This window comes from Phialemonium atrogriseum (genome assembly GCF_030411735.1).
Source record: "Phialemonium atrogriseum strain 8032-3 unplaced genomic scaffold QBC33scaffold_20, whole genome shotgun sequence".
Taxonomy (NCBI): Eukaryota; Fungi; Ascomycota; class Sordariomycetes; order Cephalothecales; family Cephalothecaceae; genus Phialemonium; species Phialemonium atrogriseum.
The window spans coordinates 214,808-238,567 of NW_026848157.1; the positions used below are offsets into that span (position 1 = coordinate 214,808).

The following is a 23,760-nucleotide window of genomic DNA, read 5'->3' on the forward strand; positions in this document are numbered from 1 at the left end:
CACCCACAACGCTTTCTGAGTTACGGTGGCGAACGAGATACGGAGGATTGTAACTACTATCGACCCCTATCGATCCCCGGGCCAACCCTCAAGAGAGGCCATCGGAATACGTTGTGCCAGATGGCCCCTTTCGGGACTGAGCTGCTAGCTGGCATATATGATGTCACTGGTGGCGGCGAGCTGTACATTATTATTGCTGACTTCCGGCTGGTATACTCAACGATCATTCTGCAACCACACTTTCGGCCCGGTCCCCAGAACGCTCGGCGCTTGGAGTGTTTGGACGCTGAGGCCGCGAGTTCGTCGGAACCGTCGCAGATCCATTCCCTCTCTCGTTACCAATACTTGGCAGCATACCGAAGAAAATGGCGTGCCCAAATGTTTTCGGGTCGGCGAGGAAGTCCGGGTTGGAGAAAATATCGTCCTTACAAATGGCGCAGCGATACGCCCACTGCATGCATGTTACCTGCACATCCTTCTGCTGCGCCTCCACTGCGGCAATGGTGAGGGGCCCTTCTCGCCTGCAAACCAATCGGTCACACTGTTAAGCGCCAAGGACAGAGCCTGATTTCTTGTCTCTGGTCGCGAAAGTTGGCTGCTTTTAACTTTCTTCCCTCCACCATCGTTGCCAACGCCTACTTTCATCCGATGGTTTTCACTATCATCTATACTTGATCCCAAGAGACCTGAAATTACTCCACTCATTGATTACTTCCAGTAATTAGTCCTCCATGGCAGACCCTCTTTCGCTGCTGGGTCTGGCAGCCGGCCTCGTCTCCCTCGGCCTGCAGACCTGCAGCGGCATCACAACGTACCTCGGCGCCATCAAATGCCGTGCAGAGGACATTACGTCAATCAGACGCCAGAACTACGCCCTGAATAGCGTCCTGCAAGCCATAGAACCGTCGCTATCCCGCCTGCCATCCGACCATCAAGCGTCTGTGGCCGCAGTGCAAAGTTGCTTCCAATCCTGTGAGACGGAGCTCAAGGCTCTGAAGACCTTGGTCGACGGACTTGCTCACAATAACGCGTCAAACGCTACCGTCAAGGACAGAATCAAGGGCCAGGCGAAGAAGCTAAGCTATCCCTTCAACCGCCAGAAGCTCCAGCAGTTGGAAAGCAGATTGAACCAGGCCAACGCCGGATTACAGCTGGCCTTGCAGAGTTTAGGACTGTCCGCAATCATCCCACGTTTCTCCTTATTGTGCTGCTACAGTGGTACTAACAGTTTAACAGGGACTTATCTTGCTTAAGCGCGCAGGAAACCACGGCAATCGTCGAATCGACCAATGCCGCCCTCTCCGCCGGTCTCTTGACCATTCAGTCGGAGGTCGCCACACTTCATACACCTCTCATGGAGATCCGCGGAGGCTTGCCTGAACTCCAGCGAGGCGTTGAATCCGTCAGCAATCTCCTCTCACTTGAGATAGGAACCATGTCGACCGTGGTCATGGAAAGCAATCGTGCCTTAAAAGACGACACTCGAGCTACGCGGAGATGCGTAGACCTATCGTTGAGATCGCAGCAGGAGCAACTTCATAGGATTGAAAGTCAGCTCAACAGCCTCTGTGGGGAGCTGGATCTTAGTCAGATCTCGCGCAAGAACCGAGACCGGGCGAGCGTTAGTAACCTACCTTGTAGTTATAACAGGGCTGTGAGCGTATGGGAACTTACAAGGACACCTACAGGAGACTGAAAACGTCCTTCTTAGTCGACTACTCGGCAAACCCGGCAACCTGAGGCAGATTTGCGACCAAGTTTCGGTCCACAGCGGCTTCGCAAGAGCAAATCCAGGAAACACCAACAGCCCTATCTTCACGATCCCTCCAGACAGTGCGGCCCTTCAAACAAGCAGAGTTGCGTCATCTCTGGCGGCGAATTGTCCAGCATGCTCTTGTCCTAGGCCTCAGCGGTTTTCTTCCGTCAAGAGCATCCGATTGGGATCGCTGTGCCTCTACGATGAATCATCCGCCGAGGAGCATTTCCCAGGCTGCCCTGCTTCCCGAGCCAACACGAAAGGCCATCGCCGAGCGGTTGGCGTGAGGTATTTTGGCCTAACTAACGTCTTACAACAGGCCATCCAAATTTCACTCGCCGCGACTTCCGGCGCAGGCGGCCGAAGTTTTAGTCCGACTTTTGCCTACTACCCCACCGTCGACGAATGCACTGCTCCAGCCTTTCGCATAGTAGAACTCATCTTCACGGCTTCCGACGCTACCCTGCTCGATTGGGATGCGTTTGTGGCATCTGCCTTGACTAAGTTATTGAAGCTTTTCCGCGAGCATAGGGCCTCACCGCGTGCAGTTGACTCCAAGAACTGGACTTTAAGCCACTATATAACTTACACGGTATGCGAAACAGGGTGGGTTATTGCCATCTATTTAGATGCATTTCCCATTCATGCTAACTAAAAGACCTTCGTGCTAGATGTCCAACCTGGCCACATTCCGTCCAAGGCATTCTTTAGGTCCGTTGCTGGTGCTGTTTGAAGCGCTAGTTCGGCAAGGTGTTCCGGCCTGTAGCCTTGGCCTAAATGGCGAGTATGTGACCTATCAGTAATTAATGGGACGGCTCCAATGTGGATTTAACTTTCAAAAGGAATCGAAACTCACTAATGGTCTCTGACAGGACGCCGTTGGCGCGCGTAGCAGAAATAAAGGCACCCTACAATCTTGCCGTTGCTAGTATCGTTGATAAGTCGACAGCCGAACCGGACATGCCTGGGTTCCAGGAATACCTCGGTTTCCCTCGCATCCCTGAGTTTCTTCATGTCCTCCGCTGTTAAACAGCATTGCGGAAGGTTTGCCACCACAATGTTTGTTTGGGATTATGTCTCCCAAGCAACCGCCAGAGTACCTAGCTAACATCCCCCAGCATTTGGTTGCGGACCCTTGAGCTTGGCCGTCCTTGCAAACGACTTGGACGCCGTCAAGGATTTGTTGGCAAAATCCCCCTCTGCAATCTATGAGCGTAACGCCATGGGCCAGACGCCCTTCCACCTCGCAGCAGAAAATCCTCGTTGCTTGGGAGTGCTTATTCGCCATTCAGAGTCTTCCACGTTGATCAATCGGCCAGACAACCGAGGCCAGACACCGTTGGCCTACGCCGTCGAATGCAGCCTCTCCTGCTGTCGCAACGGGACTCGGCGCCGCAAGTGTTCCCGGTGCAACTGCGCAGACTGTGCATTGATCCTGCTCAAAGCCGACTGTTCCGTCCCTTACGATCGGTTCTGGGGGATAATATTATCCCGGTCGTCGGAAAGGTGCGAGCGCAGATACATTGCCCATTTGGCAAACAGGCGTGAGAGGCTCAAACAGCTGGCCTTAGAGCTCCTTACAGATTCCGAGGCACAGCGCCTAGGGCTCCGAGACACGAGAATGCTCGACTTCCACGCCGAAGAAACTGTCAAATTGATACAGCAGCAAGGGGTGCGCATCCCGGATGCACTCGCCATTACCCAGGGGGAATACCGCCCGATATATCACGAACGGCCTCAACCCCACCACGCCGACCTTCTTTTCAGGTCGGGTTTCCGCGACGTAGATATTGGCCATGATCACGAGACCACCCCACTGGCGAGGGCATCCAGCGATTTACCATACTGTCAGTGGCTTATCGAACATGGGGCGGATCCCTTCCGTCGATTATCAGGCATGCCAGCTTCGCTTGGCGTGTGCAGTGCGTACCCCATATTTAGGAAACTTGGGTGGAAGATAAGTAATTGCCCGGGCAAACCTCCCAAACCTCACGTAATGCGGTCGATACAAGCACTCAACGCAACCATTCTCCCAGTCGACATTGCCGACAATTGCCAGTGCAGATGCTCGCCTGGTGGTTGCAGCCCGTTCACTTACATGCTGCAAGGGTTGTGGTATCGAGGGAAGCGGCACCCCAAGAGCATAGCTTCTTGGTTCTGCTGGTACCTGGAATCTTTCGAGGCGGATCTTAGGCCGACGCACCACGTTGCCGCTATTCGATCCCTTACATTCAACACTCTAGATATATTGCATACGTGCTGTTATCCAGGTCCTGAAAAAGCATGCGGCCACTCGCCAGACGATGTCCACGACGTGGAAGAAGAAGAAGAATAAGCTGCAATGTTGGAACTGCTCGAAGAACTGGTAAAAGTCTTCGAGCGCCGCATGGCCGTGATTCTCGCGGAGGACACCGGCGGCGCATCTAGATTCAGCGAATTTTGGCAAGGATACTGGGTGGATCGGATGGACGCCGAGTTAGCCCGCCTGAACGGCAGCAACCTGTCCGAAGAGGAAAGACGGAAAGCGGAGGAGCTCGGCGTCGTCTGGCACGATCAATCTGATTTGGATGATCAATACGATTTAGACTCGGTTGACTCACTAGATCATAGACCTTCCGAGTGCTAGTTCCACGAACTAGATAGAATTGTACCGGGTTAGAGAGTGCCACGCTCGGCGGCGATGCTGGAGGAAGACAAGCCGTGGCGTTTCCGTCTGCGACAGCGACCAACCAGGCCAGGTAGCCTACCAGACATAGCTAGGATGCAATGTTGGATAAATGCGGATCAATCTAGGACTTCCTCAAGATGTTAGGTTGAGCCTCACTGATCATTACTACTTGGTGTCACTGAAGGAGGCAAAGGGGGCATACCCCCCATCATGCACAGACTTGTTCTTGGCCTGTCCAGAGACGACAGCGTATATCTACGGCGAGGACCACAAGGGTGCATATGATGTCTTTCCAGCCGTTCCTTTCCTCAACAGGGGAGTTGTGATTCACTAATAGCACGCCGGATGCCTTGCGTTACGGACCTTCACACTATATATCCGTGAGAGACCCGAGTCAACAAGCCCCACGCGTTGCCAAATAAGAGGATTAAGTTTGGTGGATGCTCCTTATCGGGGGTGTGAATTATGCTAACCGATTTCGTGTTCTACGGTGCCTCGAATAGAGATTTCCTTCGCTCTCGCAATATCATAAATTGAGTAGACATATGTCCCAGAGGCAGCTACCAAAGCCTGAAATGGAACTCCCAGGTGTAAAGTCCCAGGGGCTTTGCTTCATCACGGAGGTATGCGTGAGCAACTCTGCTCTCAATGTCCAAGTCAACAAAATCGATCCCCAGGTTGTAAGCCGCTGCTCTCTGAGACGCCTTGAAGCCTATTGAAAAGTGTTAGACGACCCTGGCTTTGAAGACATGAATTAACGAGATTCACAACTTACGCTCTACCTCCTGTCTTGTCCGCTCACTGAAGATCGAGTGTGGACCGAAAGTTATGCCCTAGAGCCAAGCTATCAGCATTCATTCATTTTACCCAAAACCTTTTCTTTGGAGCTGTTTTCTTACCGCCGTTTTGAAGTCGATAAGTGTGTCCCGCACCAGTCCACTCCGCTTCGCCGCATTTGCAAGCTCGGAGATGATGTAGTCGACATCTTCCTTGTTCTCCGGACAGTCGTTTTCCCGATGAAGGTGATACCTGTACATGGACAGCTTGTCTGACAGCTGGGCCAGCTGGGCACTGATGGGCATGGCATCCGGCTCATCCCCGACGCTCATCAGCGCCGGAAGCAGATGCTCCTTGAAGTTGTCACTCAGAAGCGTGTCCCTGATGATCTTGTATCTCCCCTCGCTTGCGTCGCGCAGCACGTCTTCTAGGCTGTTGTCGTGGCAAATGTACGCAAAGTAGTAGCAGCGCCGAATGGCATCTGCGTACTGGCGTCGCAGCTGGTCGAACTCGCGGGCCGCCGTCTTGTCGTTGCCGTATCGGACCTTGAGTCGTTGTTCCTCGTCCGCTGAGGCGGTGGGAGGCACTCCCACCATGTCGAAAAAGTCTCCCACCTTGTCGGGCAGCTGGGAGCGGAATTCGTCATCGAGCCAGTCGGCGTGGGACAGGTCGCGGCACAGAAAGTGCATGCTGGTCAGTTCGAAGAGTCGCCGATTCTCGTTCAGAATGCTCGACAACGGGATCCAAACGATATATGTGTTACTTGAGACGATATATGGCAGATCATCACCAGGGCAATCTTCCTCGAGAAACTTTGAGCCCAGCCAGGGAATGTCGTCGTCGAAGAAAAGACTCTTTGCCTTTGCAGGCAAGGCATGCTGCGAGATCTCGGCGAAGATGTTGCTTGTCCATTCAGATGGCTTGTCATTGTCGTCATCGTCGAGTGGTGTGATGTCAAGGAAGTCCTCAATCCACCCGTCCAATGGCTGCGATCCGGCCTTGATCACTTCGAGTGGGCTGTCGTTGAAATCCGCAAAGGCGCCTCGCCAGCTCACTGTACGGGAATTTCCGGCTTCCTCAAAGGTGAATTTGGCGTTGTCGAATCCGGCATTGTCCTTATCCCACAACTGCTCCACGTCGACCTCGAACCCGATACGGTGCTTCTCTGGGCCATCCGAGTTGAAGGCCTTTGACAGATGGAAGTTGCCGGATTTTGGGTCTGAGCTGGTGACGGTGACGCTTGACGTGATGTCCTGGATGCTGTTCTCATTGTCTTGGGTGGTCCGGTAGAGCACGACATATTCTTGGATCTTGCCATCGGCAACAGCAACTCCAACTTGGAGTGCGCCCCAAATTGACCACTTTCCTGTGGTTTTTGCAATGTCGGTCGCCAAAACGGTTCGCTTGGGCGCCATTGTTTGACTTGGCAAAGGATAAGTAGCTGGTGATGATAGAAGGAAAGACTGTGTGAAGAGGCGAGGTTGGATATCTGGGGAACTAGAATAGTATGGTGATTTCAAGAGTATATATGTCCATCGAGATACATTACGCCAACTTTGTCATGTCCACTGTGCTAACCTCGTGTCCTCTTGCACATGGAATTGCCCCAGTCTATGCACCTCGCACCATACACTAGTCTCACTTACTCCAACCAATTACTTTGGTTGGAGTAATTCTAGGCACTTCCCACATGCCATGTGGCCATCCATAGGCTGTAGCTGAACACAAGTGATTGGTTTATTTCCAACTGGAATCATTAGTTGTTTCCCAATCTGGTACTTCAGCTCAATACACTAACCATTGTTGTAACCTTGCTCGCCTTGGCTGTAATTGATATCTGTGTGCCAGACCTAGACCTCGGGAGTGGATACGTTCCATGCACCTCGGTTGTAATTTAGAACTATTGCTTAATTATAGGCAAGACTTTCTGCATCCAGGCGTAGCGGAAGTCGTGCAAAGCTAAGGATGCGTTTCAGCTGCATGGAGGCATTTTTCATGCACAGAGGCTTGCGTTCTAGAACCAGTCGATTGGCCACCTGCGTGCTCAATAGAACTAATTATTGGTGAGCTGCATGCGCGCCTTTTCACAGCTTCGTTTCCCCAGGCTTTTTTATTGGATGGCTTATTATTGCTCAGCTGTTGAACAGCGAATATTGTGCACAGCTAACAATAGGTATCACCAAATAGGAAACAGGAAGCGGTGCTGCATTTCGCCATGTCCGAGAACTGTTTCTCCCATTTATGGACGAAAGGCCAGCAATCTTCTGTTCTGGGCAGCAACGAGAGGCCATACCAGTCAAGATGAGCTCACCTACCGACACCTGGCCATCGCAGCGGCCGTCCGTCAACGCAGACAAGACGGCTAAGTCAAGCATCTTGGGCTACATCGACAACACCACAGTAGCATCGGTGTCCGTCTCTGTGTTCCAGACCAATGCGAAGAACCCAAATGATCGGGAAGACGAGGGACAGAGCTGGGGCATCCTTGGTCTTGGAACCAAGACCCCAATGGACATCTTATATCCAGAGGTAAGTTATTGTGACAATTGTGCCCCTCCTTGGGAATAAGTCTATAAAACTTGAAGTTTTTGTTGAGGATTTCTAGGCCTACTACAAACCGCCCGGACGGGGAACTGTGGAGCACGACATCTCCGACTGTGTCCACGTTGTTTACGAAGGCCCCGGGTACTCGCGCACCACGCGCTTCATCAAGCTGCGAGATCCTGTCAAGTCAGACTACACATTCGACATCACTGTCACCGACTTTGGAAATCAGGCTGCCAAGTTCGAGGGCACCATGAATTGGCAGGGCATCGACTACGAGTGGACCGGCCAGTGTATCAGCAAAGGAAAAGTGGATCGTGAAGTGACCGAGATCAGCTTGCCCAAACCCGCCGGGCTTGAGGGCACGCTGCAAGAGCTGAGGGACATCTCGCCGTTGGCCTGGAAGAACGAAGGAAAGGACATCCCGCGAGGCACAGACCTGGCCCAACTGAAGGGTGACGAGGTAATGCAAAAGATCACGGTGCATGCACTCGACGACGAGACGAAGAGGACCCTGTTTCCGAACCAGCCCCCGCTGAGCCCAGCTGAGAGCTCCATCCTGGCTGACAGCCGCGACTACTTCAAGCGAGCTGCAGTGCACCTCATTGCGGAACAGCTCAAGAAAATTCACCAAATTAACCCCAAAATCTCAAAGGGGTCCTCCGTGGGGTTCCAGACCGAGTTTGACCAGACCCTTGTCAAGCACATCACCTACAAGTGGAAGACTTTCATGAGTATGATGACCTCATTTGCACCACCGACTGACGGCAAGCCCGATCCCGTCGTCGAGTACGGCTGGGATAGAACCAAAGACGCCGAGCTCATTATTCGCCTGCAGAGCCAGTTCCAGGAGGCATCCATGCGCTGCTACCTCGAGGGCTACAAACTGCGCTTCCCGGAGTGGGACAAGTTCCTCAAGCACCCCGTCTACTGGTTCAAATGCTTCTCGTCGTTGCTGGTCTCCCCGGAGCATTGCAATCGCTGGGTACACACGCTCATTGACCCACTCCAAAACACGAATAAAAACGCCGTCACAGCAAATCAGGAGGTCCTTCTGTGGGGAAACAAGCTCTCCGTGCTCAAGCAAGCGAGCCCCAAGGAGGTCAGGGACCAATTGGACATTGGCGAGGTCACGGAGTACCTCACCTCCCAGGCCCAGCTGGCGCTGGCTCATGCACAACTGGTGAACAAGGACCTAGTTGAGAGCACCAAGCGGGTAGGTTGTATTTCAGCGATCGACATGGCTGCCTAGAAGTCAGGCAGGAGGATAGCAGGATGCTAACCGTGAGTCACAGGCATTTGGCGGTGCGGCCCCGAGCGACATGGACAGCGGAGGAGAGCTCTACAACAAGGCGGTCGACTCTTGCATCCGACAAGAAGCAATCCAAATCCTCAGCAAAGCCGCAGACCCAACATCAGCGCTTGCCGCTCACCTGGAAAAGTACTGGCGCATTCGCTTGCCGCCCGGCGCCCCAGTAGATCGCACAGTTGGCATGCTCGTGGTGGCTCTCCAGGACGAGGAAGCCCTGAAGAAGTGCATGCAAGCTGACGGACTTAAGCCACTAACTCCCGCCCCCGACTCGGGCTCTCAGGATGTCGGCGAGTGGTACGCAAAAGTTTCATATACCAAGATCGTCGAGGCCTCCGTGCACGGCGCCGCCTATGCTGTGCTTCTCGTGGAGAGCAGCCGGCTAGCGGCCACCAGCGGCTCAAAAGCAAGCAAGGAGGGCGCAGAAGTGGGGAGAAAGGTCGCCATGGAGATCACCGCCGGGCTGGCGCTGACCTTCAAGCTCGTCAAGAAAGCGGGCAAGTTCCTTTACAAAGTCATCAGCCTGATTCTGGCACAGCGGAAGCTCGCCACGGTGCTTAACTCGATGATGATCAAGCTATCTCAGAACCTGGCCAGCTTCGGCAAACGGTTCACGACCACGCTGTTTGGCAGCCTCAAGAACGTCCTCAGAACCTTCGGCGCCGTCCTCGCCATTATCGGCATCTTCACCGCGTACAGAGACGCCAAGGCGGCCGGCGAGGTGCATCCAAACGACCGCGACCAGGCACTCATCATCTACTCCTGGGTACAGTTTGGGCTCAGCATCGCCTCGGCGCTGGTTGCGGTCGGCGCTATTACCTTCCAGGTGCTGGGATATGCCACGGCCGTGTCGGCATGCGGTCCTATCGGCGCAGTTATTGCAGGGGTCATGCTCGCTGCGTTTGCAGTCTACTATATCTGGTTCAGACCAGATCCATACAAGGACGTCAAGGGGTTTCTACACCGAGAGGCGAAGCCTGTAGGGAGCTATGACGAGAGCAAGGCTGTAGAGCTTGAGGAGCAAGAGTTGAACTTGGTTAGTGCTCCAAAAACTAATTAGCTAAGCTACACAGAGGGGAATAAATAGGAATACTTTGGACAAAAGTGGCCTATGTGCACGCTCAGGTTACGTGTGACATTTGCGATGAGTCGGGGCCACACCCTAGGCGGTGGCGGAATCTTCGGGGACTAGAAATATGCGACAGCTTGTGTACTGTAATTACCTGTATGAAGAAAGGACCTACACCCCAATATGAGACAATTTCGAAGAAGGCTCGCTGCTGGATATAGAGTTATTCTTTGCTATTTCAGCCTCTATTCCACCCATGATTCCGGCAAGGAGGGCGTCAGAAGACAAGAATCAGCTTACTTCTCGAGGTGAAAAGAGTAAAGAGGCCTCTAGGTATGTGCAATAAATTATAGTACTAGCAGTCTTTGGCAACGCTTATGCTTCTGCCACCTTCCGATCATATACGTCGGTTACCACGCCCTTCTCCGTCGAATCCAGTTTATCCAGCGGCACAGTGTGGCTGTCCGGGTCGACCCTGGCCCTCCACCCCATATACCAGGGACCGGCAAACAGCTCCGTCATGCGCTCCATGGGCACGCCCTTTGTCTCAGGCACCCACAAGCCGAGAACGACCAAGCCAGCAGCGCAGATGCACGCCCAGAAGACGTATGCGCCCCAGATGTCGAGGCTGACAAACATGTTGGGGGTAACGCGGACGACGGCAAACTGGAAGAACCAATGCAGTGTCATGTTTGCGGCGTAGCACACGCTGCGGATGCGGGTCGGGTAGATCTCGGTGCCGTAGAGGTACTGGACCGTGCAGAGGCCCACGCTCCATCCGACGGCGTAGACGAAGACGGAGGCGATGGCGGCGTCGGAGGCGGACTTGTTCTCCGAGTCGATCCAGATGGCCATGTAGATAGCCATGTACACGTGGGTGATGCACTGCAGGAACAGGCCCGTCATGAAGCACCGCCTCCGGCCGATGACGTCGACCATGCCCCACGTGAAGACCATGGTGAAGACCAGCTTGACGGCGCCGTACGCGCCCGAGGTGATCAGGGACAGGTTGCCGCCCTGCACGCCGGCGTACTCGAAAATCTGGGGAATGTAGTACGTGATGCCGTTCCCGCCGCTCCACTGGGCGATGGTCTGCATGACGGCGCCCAAGAGGAAGCGCTCCCTGTAGGTCGGGGTGGTGGCGATCTCCTTGACGATGGTCCACGTCGTCGTGCCGGAGAGAACCTCGTGCTTCCCGCGGAGCTGCTCGTGGATCTCGGCAAACTCCTTCTCCACCTCGCGGTCGGTCGGGTCGGCGTTGCGTAGTCGTGCTAGCACTGCGAGAGCCTCCTCGCTGCGGTCTTGGGATGCTAACCAGCGAGGGGTATCGCTGAGAAAGAACGAGGCGACTAGTGTGATTCCGACGGGGATCAGAGGAATACCCATGACAAGGCGATACTGCGCTGGGGTTGCCGGCATAGTCTTGTTGGCAGCGTAGTTGATGAAGAAACCTGGAAGAGTAGTCTCTTATTAGCCGCAAGATTGGATGGTGAATTGGTAAGAGGAACAAGTCATAATTACCCAACATGAGAAACGAGAGTAGGATAACCATGTAGATGGACACGACCATGCCTCGGGACTTGGCCGGCGCAATCTCAGACAGATACAGTGGCGCCACGACAGTGAGCCCGCCGGCTCCCAGTCCGCCCCATATCCGTGCAAACAGCATTAGGCCGAGGATGCCCGACGAGAAGGTGACCATGAAGAAGCCCGTCATCCACACCACCGTGAAGAGTTGCCATGTCCGCAGGCGCCCGATACGGTCTGTCACACCGAGGGCGAGAATGGCGCCGATGGCGGCGCCGAGGACGCCAAAGGACGAGATGTTGGCTTTCCGCGAAGCTAGATCGGCTGCGCTGCCCGTCCACTGGTCTTTTGTCAGGCCGAAATCCGTCAGGAAGGACTTTAGGCCTGTTGCCGCGCTGAAACCGCCTTCATCGTAACCTGGAGAGAGGGAAGAATTTCTTTCTAGCTCGGGTGATCCAACAAGATGTGCTGTGGGAAAAAGGGGGAAGCTCACCTTTGGGAATGGACCCGGCGGCAATGACCACGATGGTGAAGATGTAGTAGAAGTTCCAGTTCGGCATGATTGCTGTCTGGTGGACAGATTCTGAGGTGAGTCGAGTTGCCCTGATTCTCCAGCAAAATGTAAAGCAACCTAGCAACGTCTCAAGGAATGTCCCCAGGCTTTAAATATATCCTTACGACTCAACCTAGAGTCTCAATAGCGCCAGCAACATGGGGTTGGGCGTGGGGAAGACAATAATTCGAGAATTTTCCCACGACCTGTGTTTGGCCTCCCCGCGAAGAATCAGCAACCCCCACGGATTGTCTCCAGTTTTCCCCCCAGGAGCGACCCTACGGACAAGAGGCCGTCAGCTGGTGTCGGCGCTACATCGGAAGTTGGCCGAGTCTAGCCTATCACAGTTCCACTTGCCACTTCGCTACCTCCCTAAATAAAAGCCGGCGATGCGGCGCCGCACATTTTTCACACTTTTCACACTTTTCACACGGTAGCCAAGTGACACAGGCGAAGGGGTCTGTCTGGGCCCACAAGAATTGTCGTCGAGTCTCTTCATCAACTGCTGGTAATTCGAGTTATCACGGTGACATATGATCCACTCATTCATGCAGAACGCCGGCCCTTGGCGACTCGGGAGGTTGCCGCGGGGCAATATATCCAATTCGAAAGTCACGCACACAAATTCCCCTCATCCACGACTCCCTCAATTCCGTCCCAGGCCAGACGTCAAGCCCTCCTTTAATTATTCCTTCTTCCTCCACTAGGTCGGTCAACACCCCCGGCCACCCCAAGATGCGACGAGAGCAACTCCTCGCAGCTCGCAGCTATCTTCTCCGGGAATTTCGGCGAGCCATCGCTCTCATTCGGCGCTTCCTCCGACTGTCCACGGAGCATGGGAAAACAACACCCCGAATGTCCTCGGACATACAGCAGGGCAATCAGGGGAAGAAGCGCACACTCGCCCAGCGAATACCGCGCGGTTCCTGGGACTCGCACATGCACGTGTTAGACCCAACCAAATACGCCCTAGTCCCCGGCGCCGCCTATTGTCCCGGCCGGTACACCCTCGAGGATGCCCTGGAGTTTGAGTCATCGGTCGGGATCGACAACATCGTCCTCGTCCAGCCCTCGATATACGGCCACGACAACTCGTGTCTCCTAGACGCGTTGAGGGAGCTGGGCCCACGCCGTGGAAGGGGTGTCGTCTCCTTCGACCCGGAAGCGACGTCGGCGGAGCAGCTCCGGGAATGGCACGAGATGGGCGTCAGGGGTGTCCGGGTGAACATCCAGTCGACCGGCCGGTCGGCCGAACCGAGGGAGCTCGCAGACCGCTTGCACCAGTATGCGGAAGCTGTGAGGCCGCTGGATTGGGTGGTCCAGGTGTATGTGCCCATGGCCCTGCTCGAGCACCTTGCGCCGATTGTCCCGAGCCTCGACGTGCGGTTGTGCATCGACCACATCGGGCATCCGTCCCTGGGCGACTCCTCAAATTGCACGGATCCTTACGAGATGCCGGGTTTCAAGTCGTTGGTCGGCCTGCTGGAGGAAGGCCGCACGTTTGTTAAACTATCCGCACCGTATCGCGTGAGCCAGCTGGAGGACTACAGCGATCTCGAGCCGGTTGCGCGAGAGGTCATCAGGTTGAAAGGATTAAGCCGCGTGGTCTTTGCGACCGACTGGCCACATACTAGGTTTGAAGGGTTGGATATCAGGCCGTGGATGGAGACAGTGCTGGACTGGTGTGGGGATGACGAGGAGCTGCTTGGGAGGTTGTGCAGAGGGAATGCCGAGGATTTGTGGGGTGTCACAACGGGGTGAAAGTTTGGTTCATTTAGCACTATAGACAAGTGCTGTATTATGATGCATTACGAGTATTTTTGTATTGGGAATCTACTGTTTCTCACCATGTATCGCATATCCGTCGGATGTGGACCATGAGGGAATTGCCAAGACACCTGAATAGCTTCAGATCCCACATATGCTCTTGATGCGTACCAATTACTTAGTGCACCACGTATTTGATGCCGCGCAATAATTAATCTCAGAATTCAGAACTAGCACCATCAGAAACCCACACATTTCTCTTTCCGCTGCCTTATTCCATTAGATAACCCGCTTGTGAAATGAAGCCCCACCGATGTTGCTGCACTGTGCTAGGTGCCGGAGCTACTGCGAGACGGGGCCGTTAAGAGTTTTTTGAGCCTCTCGGTCAACTTCCGTGACGCCGCTGTTCTTCTGCGTCAACAACAAAAAAAGGAGGAAAAGGATCCATGTTGTTTCTGCCAAGTCCAGTGTCCCCATACGTAAACCCAGGCCTCATCGGAGGTTGACCGAGGGGACAATAGACCCCGAACGCCGATAAATGAGGATACTGAGAGATGGCAGGATGCCGACACAAAGCGTGCTTCTAGAGGCGAATGAACTAAATAAGAATAGAAATATGTGCGGTAGAAGGAAAGCCCTTCCGTCTCGGCATGTTGATGTCAAAGTGACTGATCCGGAAGATACATAGGCAACGCTCTGGTTGCAACCAAGTTCATAGCGAGTGGCATAGCAAGGGCGGCCCGAGGCTACATCATTGTAGGTACATGGCTGTTCTTATTACTAGAAACCTCGTGTATGTGGGACTTGTTCGATAGTTTACGCAGTAGCTTCCTGACCGTTCTCCCCACCAAGCTCCATCTGTTGAGCATCTCTACTGTTATGTCTATCGAGCGGGCTATGCCCCGGTTCTCCAGACCCAAGGAACGAATGGTTTCGTGCGATTTATCACTTTCCCCCTGACCCCAAGATAGCGCTGCCTTTTCCCTCTTTCCCTCTTTCCCTCTTTCCCTCTTTCCCTCTTTTCCTCTTTTCCTCTTTTCCTCTTTTCCTCTTTTCCTTCCCTCTCCCTATTCCCCCTTCTCTTTTCCTTGCTTTCAATCTTCCTCCCATTTTTACTCCAGAGGCTTTCCCTCGCTCGTTTTGCTCGAAAAAATATCTAGGCACCGAATGGAGGTGGCGACATATGATAATTGAGACCTAAGAAATCGTTGGTGGTGACTTGCTGAGAGAGAACAGGGTGCGTCGTGTATTGGTTCTGTACATCACTCAGGGGAAGCCGATGATTTCTTGCCGGCTGACGAAAACCAAAGTAGGCAGTTAATACTATATAGAAAACAGAACATGGTGTTAGCAGCGTCGGTTAGGTAGCTATGACGACGCTGTAGACTACAATGTGTGACCATATCGGCCGAGTTTGGTGCGCGGTACATGTGAACATCACTTCATTATTTAGAGGTTGATAAATAAACCAAATAACATGTACCCTACTCTACGTTGACCGTCCACAATATCCTGCCACAAAGTCATTGCAAAGACAAGGTAAGGTACATTCTTTGCCGCCACCATGCTCAACGGGCCCGGAGAGCAAGCCAAGCAGGGGAGAATATCGGCGGTTCTCCCACATCATCACAGGCCAATTCTTTCTTTGCCGGCACACCATCAGTGTTGTCCATCTCTTCCATCAGCGTGGACGCCTGCTTCTTGACGATCCGAAGAAGGACATTGCCCTGCAAAATGTCCGGGATCTCGACCTGGGGCATGACCATCTTCGCCTTAGGAGGAGCGGCCTTTGCTTCCTCAGTCGGTCCCTTCACCGCCTCCGCCGTCTCGCCCTTGTCCTCTTTCTCGGCAGTGACGGCGTCCCAGCCGGAACTGGAGCTGTCGTCGCCGCTGCTCTGGGGCACTTCGTCTTGGTCCGATTCGTCGTAGGTTCCCCGGGCTAGAGTCAGCAGCGACGCAACGAACAGCTCCTGCAGGTACGCAAAGCTGAAGCCAGGAGTCATCTTGGCAATGAGCGGGCAGATTGTTTCGGGGAAGTCGACCTTCTCGGAACTGGCAAACTTGTTGCACCAGTACTGGCTGTACGCGCTGCGTGCATTCTCGTCCGGAAGCTTGAAGTGGTACTTGCGATCGAAGCGGCTAGGTCGCTTGGTGATGGCCGGGTCCAAGTGGTCGAGATGGTTCGTCGACCCGATCATGAGGATACCCTCGTTGGACTCCAAGCCGTCAACTTCGTTGAGGAAGTAGCTGCGAGTCTTGGGGGTGACCATGCTATCGAGGTCCTCGAAGATGAGAAGGCATGGAGCCATAGTCCTTGCCTTCTTGAATATCTCCTGGATCGACCACTTGGGCCCGGCGCAGGCATCGAGAGATTTGACATACAGCGAGGGAACGGGGTCCTCGCGCCCAGCCAGCGAGTTGATCAGCGCCTTTATGGAGATGGTCTTGCCGTTTCCGGGCACGCCGTGGAGGATCACGCCGCGCTTCCACGGAACATTCATGGAGCGGTAGGCCTCCTGCGCGTCAAAGAAGTCCTGCACGTCTGCGATCAGGCCAGCCTTCATGTCGGCGTCGAGGATCACGTCCTCCCACGACGCGCCCTGGACGCTCTTCCAGAGCCCCTTGGATTTCTTCCACTCGGCGTTGTCGAAGACGTAGATCTCGCCGTGGAGCTCCCTGGTCCACTTCCCGGCCTCCAGGAGTAAGGCATCCGTGGCGGCGTTGTGGCGCTTCTCCGGCTCGAACGGGTGCAAGACGTAGAGCAACTTGATGTCGCGCGCCCAGCGGTCCTGGTACTCGGCTTGGTAGACGAGATAGTCGTCGTCGTTCCAGCTGTACAGCCAGGAGCCAAAATGGAGATCGTCTTCGACCTTGCCTGCGTCCTTCTCCAGTCTGTACCCAGGCGCCTTGTATGTGCGGACAGCGTGGTCTAAGCAATTGTCTTTCTGCGTCGCCGTTGCGAATCCAGCAGCGGCGAAGCCGAGGAGGTCGCATTTCGATGGGTTGCTAACTGTGACATGGTGGTTCGGATAGGTGGTGCGGAGGAAGTCGAGCACCACGAGCTCCGTGTTGGTCTGCTGCATATTGTTGTGCTGCAGCCAGAGCTCGTAGGCCCTTCCGTGATCGGCGTCCTCGAACATGGTGTCTTGAACCGAGATTTTTGGCGGTACGAACGTGTGCGAATGGTGAAGCTGTAGCAATGCTTGGAAAACTCTGGAGCAATAAGACGGGTCAACCACGAAAAGGACAAAAGGGGAGGAAGTTTTGGGAAGTTCGAGCACTCACCTGGCCAACGGATTCTTACAGCTTATATAGAACACCGTTCGGCTGCGGGGAACCAACGACGAGGCTGCCGAACTCATTGGCTGTCGGCGGCTCGAAGGATCGGGAATGACGCCACGGTCACCAAAGCGAGCTTCATCCCGATGGCCGCCTGACTCAATCTTCCCGTGTCTCCCAAGAGCTCGATTAGGCAACACTCACATGACCGAGTGATAGGTTCTGATTTACGTAACTTAATTTTCGAACCTCATGCTGTGCCGCTTGTGAGGTCACCTGTGAGCCGCTTTTTGATTGGCGGCGATGGTGTGTGCTCATAGGCAGCAGTGTGGTTCTTGCTGATGAGATCTGCCACGGGGTTACGGAGGGGTGGGTGTAGCCGTGGACGGATGGCTGAGGATAGGGCGATATGCAGTCTCTCCAGCCTAATTTCAATGCGTCTTACAACCGAATTTTGAAGAGTGCTGCTGACTTGCCTCGTGCTTGAATGTGCTGCCGTATGAGTTGTGAGACCAAATGTTCGCAATTGGCGGTTCCCATTTTTTTTTCTCTCCCAAAAGTCAATATCAGGGTCCCATGAACAAGTCGGGGCTGATACCTAGACGAGTACATTGATTACGCATCGCAAGAAAAATACAAAATATCAGAGGAAAACGGCACGCCGACACGCTGCACAGCTTCGCAGAGCAGGGTATTCGACTCAATGCAAGCGACAACCACCCCCTCCTCCTTTGCCATGAGACGCTCGGCTCCCTAAATAAATCCCATCAAGGATAACGCATAACAGCAGCAACATCAGTAATTCAGGGGGCAGGCTTGTCACCACCATACTTGGCCAGCCACTCATCATTAATGCCGCGATAATCCTCCGGGCCATACGGATACCACATCTCCGCCACGAACCCCCCCTTCCGATGCACCTCCAGCCCGAGATCCCGCAGCAGCAGATCAAGATACGGCACGGCGTCGAATATGAAGCTCGGGCACTTGCTAGCCCAGTCGATGGGGTACCTCCACCTGCCGAACCGATTGTGCAGCACCGTCTCGTACCTCAGCTTCCGCATAGCCTCGTCGTCGCCGACAGCGGCGGCAGGGTCGACGGCGAGGCGACCCGAGAAGTAGGCGGCGACCCAGAGGCCTTGCAGATGGGCGGTCAGGACGTTGCTGAAGTTAGACACCATGCCGACGAAGGCGATGTCGCGGGCGCGGAGGAGGCGCTCCGAGGGCGGGACGAGGAAGTGGTGGAGCATAAAGGGGGTCAGGGGGGTGCAGGGGGTGACGGCGTCGGTGCTGTCGATGCCCTTTTGGTCGGTTAGGGGTACGTAGTGCTTGTTCCATACGGGTTGGTCCTTGAGACGCGGGAAGCGGGAGAAGATCTCCTTGTCGGCTTGGTCGATGAGATCCTGCTGGTTGGCGAGGTCTTCGTCCGGGGGGGCGCTGCCGCTTTCCGAGGTTGGCGTGTGCGGGAGGCCGAGCTCCTTGTCGATTCCCTCGGGGAGGAATTTCATGGGCGGGACGTGCTTCCAGCCCGTGTTAGCAAGGAGGGCGTCTGACTCGAACTCGGTGCCGTCGGCGAGGTGGACCTTGCCCGGGCTGAGGTGGTCAATCTCGCCCACGTGGATGGCGACCTTGTCGCCCTTGGCGAGCTCAAAAAAGTCGGTGTCGTAGTTGAGGATGCTGAAGCTGGTTCCTGTGAACATGGCCGGAATCCACGGCTTGAGTTTGGCCGTCTCCGGGTGCTTGTCGTACGCGTTGAGGGTCATGACGTCTCCACCCAGGATGTTCCAGAAGGCGTTGACCATGGCCCGCCCGACTGCGGTGCCGTGGAGGAAATTGCGGGTGCCGACGTAGCCATCGACCTCACCCCACACGCAGGGGCTAAACCACGTCAAGAAACGTATATCTGCGCACCATATGGGGTCAGAGCTGGGGGAAGGGAAGGGTAGAGGTGAGACCAGGGGTCGCAAAGTGCTTACTCGCGAGCTTCTCAATCCACTTTTTGAGAGGCGTCACGTATGGCGGTGCCATCCAACAAGGGCCATGTCCAGATGCTGTTGTTTTCAAAGTCAGCCCCAACTATTGCACTCTGCAAGGGGGGCATGCCCCCCAAAAAAAAACAAAGGAAACATACACCGGATAACCCAGTTCACCTTCACACCAGCCGTGGCGTACGAGTAAACGGCATCCCAGGCGGACTTTGTGGCTCCAAACACAGTCACAGACTTTGCTGTCTGCAAAGTGTCGGCGTGCTGCATAAAGTGCTTGCTGTGGAATATGCTCCCGCCGAAGGACTCTTGGCCGTCAAAGTGCGGCATGAAGGCCTCCGAAGTCAGCCCCGTGGCAATGACGAGGCGGCGCGCAAAGAGCTTGGTCTCGCGTTGCTCCGAGTCCGCGATGGTCAAGATCCAGCCGCCCTCGGCCGTGTCCTGGTGCTCCGCCACGAGGACCTTGGTCTGGAGGCGGACCAAGTCTGCGATCCCGAACTTGGCCGCATACTCCTTGAGATAGGTATTGATAACCGTGCCGGGAATGTGTTCGTCGGTCTTGACCCCGAACGAGGCGGTGTCCATGGGAAAGTCGGGGTACTCATATGTCCCAAGGAGGTTGTTGCTCTTCAAATCCGGGTACATGCGATGGTCGGCCCATGTGCCGCCCAGCGACGCTTGAGACTCGAACACAGCCAGGGATGCCTCTGGATGTGTGCAGTGATACTGCTTTGCGGCAGCCAAGCCGTACCATCCTGCCGAGAACTGCTTATCAGCATGTGCCGTTTCTCGAATTTTCTGTGTTTTGTTCTTTCTTTCCTCCTTTTTTTCTTCTGGTTTTGGTCCTTGATTGGGAGGCACTTGGGGTGCGGGGAACATGCTTACCAGCGCCGACAACCGCGCAGTCGAGCGTCTCCATTGTGCCTTACTGCACTGGTACTGATTTCCGGTTTGTGTTTCTATCGGATCCAGACTTTGCTGCTTGGTCAAGCTAAAAGTGGAAAAGCAACGATTAGGATCGGCCCTTAAGAGTCCCCCCCTGAAGGCTGCGGCAGCAATTTCCCAAGCCAGAAGAAAGCTTGCATTCCCGGGGATGGCACCACTGCATCCCGGTGGCCGGAACCCCCACCCCCCCCCCCAGTTCAACGGTGAACCAAGTTGCATGTGCCTCGTTTACGGATTAGCAAACCTATCCGGGATGGAATTGCAACTCTGCCTCGGCAATGATCAGATGCAGCTTCTGTCCTCCGTACTTGCTGGTGAGCAAGGGGAGGGGTTATCTCCTCCAGTTTACATTGGTAATGCGAAAATTCCCGCACTCCCATTGTAGAGACCTGGTATGCCCGGGTGGGAACCCGAGCTCCCTGTCCGTGCAGCCAACAGCTGTGGGGCGCGGCACGTTGCAGTTCATTAGCGTGGTGACTCGACCCCCCGTGTGTGCTTTTGTTTACGCAGTGCATATGCAATGTGTGAGGTACTTTTTCCTCGACGTTTCCAAGTTTCCAACGTCACTTCCGACTGCGCAACGTTTCTACCACTTGCTGCTATTCGCTCTACACCCCGGCTGTCACCCCAGCTGAACTCCGTAAAGCCCCCTGAAGCCTGCCGCTAACTTTTCCCCAGAACCTGTGTTCTTGGTGTAGTGTACACTATGTACATACAGACTACGTGCGACACATCACATAACTAGGGTTCTGCCCCGTGTACCCGCAGTTATCCACCTGCCTTCATGCCGAATGTCGGATCATATCGAAACCGGGGTGTCATTGTGCAAAGGGGCAAGAACGAGCGAGCAGTCTCGATCGATGCAGCACGCAATTGTTCCCCCAGTTCGTACAGTATGCGTACAAAGGGAGACGAGATCACCCTCGCTTAGCAATGGGTTTTCTCGCTTTCCATGTCCGCAAGTTGAGTCTCTCAACAGCGGCATCCCATCGCCATCATGAATTCCACCGGCCCTCCGCCTGACCCCGCCGCGGTTGCTGCGGCGCAAGCTGCGGCGCAAGCTGCGGCGCAGGCCGCCATGAACCAGTTTACGATCGAGGCGTGGACGCTCCTCGGCGTTGGAATCCTCGTCACCACGCTCAGGACGTATGCTCGGGTCAGGAGTATCGGCATCAGAGGCCTTCAAGCCGACGATTACCTCGTCTGGCTCGGAGTGGTTAGTCTAGGCTCCCTTCCGGTGTCTGTGGGAGATTTTGCCGGGCTGATCAGGGGTCCACGCAGACATTCTACGCCATCGAGACTGGCCTTGCGTACTCTGTGGGCGCGGTGGCCCATGGGCTTGCCAACAATGGCATGACTGACGAACAACGGGCTGCGCTATCCCCAGACAGCGAAGAGTACCGACTCAGGTATGTATCTAGATCTACTCGGACATCAGAGGATTTGAACGAACGCCAACCTCCCTTCCATGTAGGGCCATTGGTTCCAAGATCCAGGTCGCTGGGTGGTCGAGCTACTTGATGCTGCTTTGGGCACTCAAGACGTCTCTGCTGGTGTTTTACATGCGGTTGACGGTATGCATCTCTGCCACACATGGTCCCTCTGTTGCTCCAGCTGATTGCTGAATTCCCCCCAACAGTCGGGCCTGCCTCGTAGCTACCGGATCCGCATCTATATTGGCTTTGCCTTGCTCATCGCGACCTGGATTATTATCGTGATGAACCTCTTCCTCGCATGCCGTCCCATCCACAAATACTGGCAGATCTTCCCGGATCCTGGGAGTGGGTTTTCCCCGTCAACCTCCGAGAGAAGAGACCCGCAACCTGCTAACCTGATCCGCTCTACCTTTTTTGTTAGATATCTGCCAACCGGCCGTGTCCAACCAGGTCATCTGGACCTACCTCTCCTGCAACGTCGTCACGGACTTTTATTTACTGTCCATACCCGTTCCCATGCTCTGGCAGTCCAGCCTCAAGCCCGCCAAGAAAGTAGGCTTGATAATCTTGTTCAGCGGAGGGCTCTTTGTCATCATTTGCGCCATCCTGCGCTGTGTACTGATCGTCACTGTGAGTTCCCCTGGTGCGTGCGTGCGTGTGTGTGTGTCCCACCGTGCCGTAATGTCCGCTGACATGGTCTCGGCGTGTCCCAGGATCCCGTCAATGGCGCCCAGCTAGCCGGCTCATGGGCGGTGCGGGAGACCTTCGTCGCCGTGGTTACGACCAACCTGCCTCTGATCTTCCCACTCGTCAAGACCTTCCTGGTCCCGATCTTCGGCTCTCTCCTCACCTCCAAGCGCTCGACCCACAAGCTGGACGGCACGCCCAAGGACACGCGCACCTTCGGCGGTAGCGGCGGCCAGAGCTGGCGGGGCCGCGGCCCTCCCACAGCGAACCCCCTCACCAACGTGACCTTTAGCGAGAGCGAGGAGCGCATGGTGGAGAACGGGATCCACATGCACGATATCAAGACGTGGAGCGAGTCGGACTCGGGGAACCCGCCGAGCAGCAATAACAACAACAATGGCGGCAACGACAAGAACATCCGGAAGTGCGTCGAAATCGCTGTGGTGCGCGAGGAGAGGACCAGGAAATCAACAGACCGCCGGGGCACCATGCCGGCCGACGAGGAGAGCCTGCCCGTGCAAGGCCATTTCGCGTTTGCCAGGGGTCCGCATAGGACGAGTTTTCACGCGGGCAATCAGATCTAAAATGAAACACGTAAGACGGGGTGGAGACCACTTCCACGGACATGAGTGGGTGTAAAAAAAGAAAAACCACGGACTTGGGGGGAACAAAAGGCCAAAAGGCGGAAGGGACAGGCAAGGTGGGATTTTCCGCGCCGTTTATTTTACGGCACTGTACGGATTACACGCTTGTATCATTATCGAAGGCCTGACTAGACTTGGCGCGACAAGGGATGGTACGTTCGGATTTGGCTCCCGCGGAGTCGTCTTGGCGCTCTATGGTCATTTTTGACGAAATTTCAATGTACTTGTACATACCTACTGTACTTCCTTGACCCAATCTGATAAGTCCAGTCAATTTTCCACTATACTCTGGACAAAGCGTCTTCTTTCAAATTGTCAAGATTCATCATATAATTATTCCTCCTACTGTTGTGTCGTGCAGAAGTTTGAACCCCCCTGTTAAGCCCCAGAAAACACACGCCATACCACTCGTGCCACTTTCAGGGGGTTTGCGCTAACTAACCCACGTCCTAACCCTAGCCCCAACTCCAGCCCAAGAAAAGCTTGGTCCACTACCTTTTTAGAACGCCTCTGCATTAGTCCCTTACTAGCGCAAATACCACATACAAGTAACTCTACTTCCGTACACGTGTAGTAGTCTCCCAGCACCCACCATCAAAATCCCGTGTTACATAGGTACCATCGAGTCACCTCAGCACATGGCCGCAGCATCCCGATAAGCAGCCAGCCCCTTGATCCCCAAGAATTCGTTATCACAGACGGGGAAATACCAGCCCTGCCCTTCCCGACGAAGGCACGGTTGATGAACACGACAACTACCTACTATTACCTCGTCGCTCTGATCGCCCTCGGCCCAACACAGGTCCTCGGTCCT

At 54.7% G+C, this 23,760-nt stretch overlaps 11 protein-coding genes across 11 annotated transcripts; 7 read left to right on the plus strand and 4 right to left on the minus strand.

The window, feature by feature from the left end:
* The first annotated feature begins 100 nt into the window (after positions 1-100).
* Positions 101-650, plus strand: QBC33DRAFT_174907 (uncharacterized protein). Its single transcript, XM_060422378.1, has one exon. It carries the CDS (start codon positions 158-160, stop codon positions 566-568), a length of 411 nt encoding a protein of 136 aa, XP_060281416.1. The 5' UTR covers positions 101-157; the 3' UTR covers positions 569-650.
* Positions 648-3,038, plus strand: QBC33DRAFT_174920 (uncharacterized protein). Its single transcript, XM_060422381.1, has 6 exons — positions 648-1,174; positions 1,237-1,621; positions 1,689-2,348; positions 2,428-2,540; positions 2,629-2,800; positions 2,875-3,038. The coding sequence occupies exons 1-5, from the start codon at positions 732-734 to the stop codon at positions 2,783-2,785; spliced, it is 1,758 nt and encodes a 585-aa protein (XP_060281417.1). The 5' UTR covers positions 648-731; the 3' UTR covers positions 2,786-2,800; positions 2,875-3,038.
* Positions 2,544-4,312, plus strand: QBC33DRAFT_174909 (uncharacterized protein). The gene is made up of 2 exons (XM_060422379.1): positions 2,544-2,800; positions 2,875-4,312. The coding sequence occupies exon 2, from the start codon at positions 2,979-2,981 to the stop codon at positions 4,089-4,091; it is 1,113 nt and encodes a 370-aa protein (XP_060281418.1). The 5' UTR covers positions 2,544-2,800; positions 2,875-2,978; the 3' UTR covers positions 4,092-4,312.
* Positions 3,777-4,751, plus strand: QBC33DRAFT_174916 (uncharacterized protein). The gene has a single exon (XM_060422380.1). It carries the CDS (start codon positions 4,098-4,100, stop codon positions 4,380-4,382), a length of 285 nt encoding a protein of 94 aa, XP_060281419.1. The 5' UTR covers positions 3,777-4,097; the 3' UTR covers positions 4,383-4,751.
* Positions 4,752-4,984: 233 nt separating this feature from the next.
* On the minus strand, positions 4,985-6,687 carry QBC33DRAFT_571768 (uncharacterized protein; the record flags this gene model as incomplete). Its single annotated transcript, XM_060430618.1, has 3 exons — positions 5,324-6,687; positions 5,200-5,257; positions 4,985-5,136 (listed from the first exon to the last, which is right to left on the minus strand). The coding sequence occupies exons 1-3, from the start codon at positions 6,614-6,616 to the stop codon at positions 4,985-4,987; spliced, it is 1,503 nt and encodes a 500-aa protein (XP_060281420.1). The 5' UTR covers positions 6,617-6,687.
* A 634-nt stretch (positions 6,688-7,321) lies between these two features.
* On the plus strand, positions 7,322-10,254 carry QBC33DRAFT_593233 (uncharacterized protein). Its single transcript, XM_060431716.1, has 3 exons — positions 7,322-7,730; positions 7,807-8,961; positions 9,041-10,254. Exons 1-3 carry the CDS (start codon positions 7,443-7,445, stop codon positions 10,112-10,114), a joined length of 2,517 nt encoding a protein of 838 aa, XP_060281421.1. The 5' UTR covers positions 7,322-7,442; the 3' UTR covers positions 10,115-10,254.
* Positions 10,255-10,266: 12 nt separating this feature from the next.
* Positions 10,267-12,439, minus strand: QBC33DRAFT_544908 (general substrate transporter). Its single transcript, XM_060428502.1, has 3 exons — positions 12,144-12,439; positions 11,645-12,067; positions 10,267-11,574 (listed from the first exon to the last, which is right to left on the minus strand). The coding sequence occupies exons 1-3, from the start codon at positions 12,208-12,210 to the stop codon at positions 10,499-10,501; spliced, it is 1,566 nt and encodes a 521-aa protein (XP_060281422.1). The 5' UTR covers positions 12,211-12,439; the 3' UTR covers positions 10,267-10,498.
* A 195-nt stretch (positions 12,440-12,634) lies between these two features.
* QBC33DRAFT_544909 (4-sulfomuconolactone hydrolase) lies at positions 12,635-14,201 on the plus strand. The gene has a single exon (XM_060428503.1). It carries the CDS (start codon positions 12,939-12,941, stop codon positions 13,962-13,964), a length of 1,026 nt encoding a protein of 341 aa, XP_060281423.1. The 5' UTR covers positions 12,635-12,938; the 3' UTR covers positions 13,965-14,201.
* Positions 14,202-15,377: 1,176 nt separating this feature from the next.
* On the minus strand, positions 15,378-17,239 carry QBC33DRAFT_544910 (P-loop containing nucleoside triphosphate hydrolase protein). The gene has a single exon (XM_060428504.1). It carries the CDS (start codon positions 17,108-17,110, stop codon positions 15,539-15,541), a length of 1,572 nt encoding a protein of 523 aa, XP_060281424.1. The 5' UTR covers positions 17,111-17,239; the 3' UTR covers positions 15,378-15,538.
* Positions 17,240-17,724: 485 nt separating this feature from the next.
* QBC33DRAFT_544914 (uncharacterized protein) lies at positions 17,725-20,381 on the minus strand. The gene is made up of 4 exons (XM_060428505.1): positions 20,120-20,381; positions 19,381-19,989; positions 19,226-19,300; positions 17,725-19,152 (listed from the first exon to the last, which is right to left on the minus strand). Exons 1-4 carry the CDS (start codon positions 20,151-20,153, stop codon positions 18,053-18,055), a joined length of 1,818 nt encoding a protein of 605 aa, XP_060281425.1. The 5' UTR covers positions 20,154-20,381; the 3' UTR covers positions 17,725-18,052.
* Positions 20,382-20,727: 346 nt separating this feature from the next.
* Positions 20,728-23,220, plus strand: QBC33DRAFT_544916 (uncharacterized protein). The gene is made up of 6 exons (XM_060428506.1): positions 20,728-21,395; positions 21,461-21,588; positions 21,654-21,753; positions 21,819-21,960; positions 22,037-22,245; positions 22,329-23,220. Exons 1-6 carry the CDS (start codon positions 21,177-21,179, stop codon positions 22,884-22,886), a joined length of 1,356 nt encoding a protein of 451 aa, XP_060281426.1. The 5' UTR covers positions 20,728-21,176; the 3' UTR covers positions 22,887-23,220.
* The last annotated feature ends 540 nt before the right edge of the window (positions 23,221-23,760 follow it).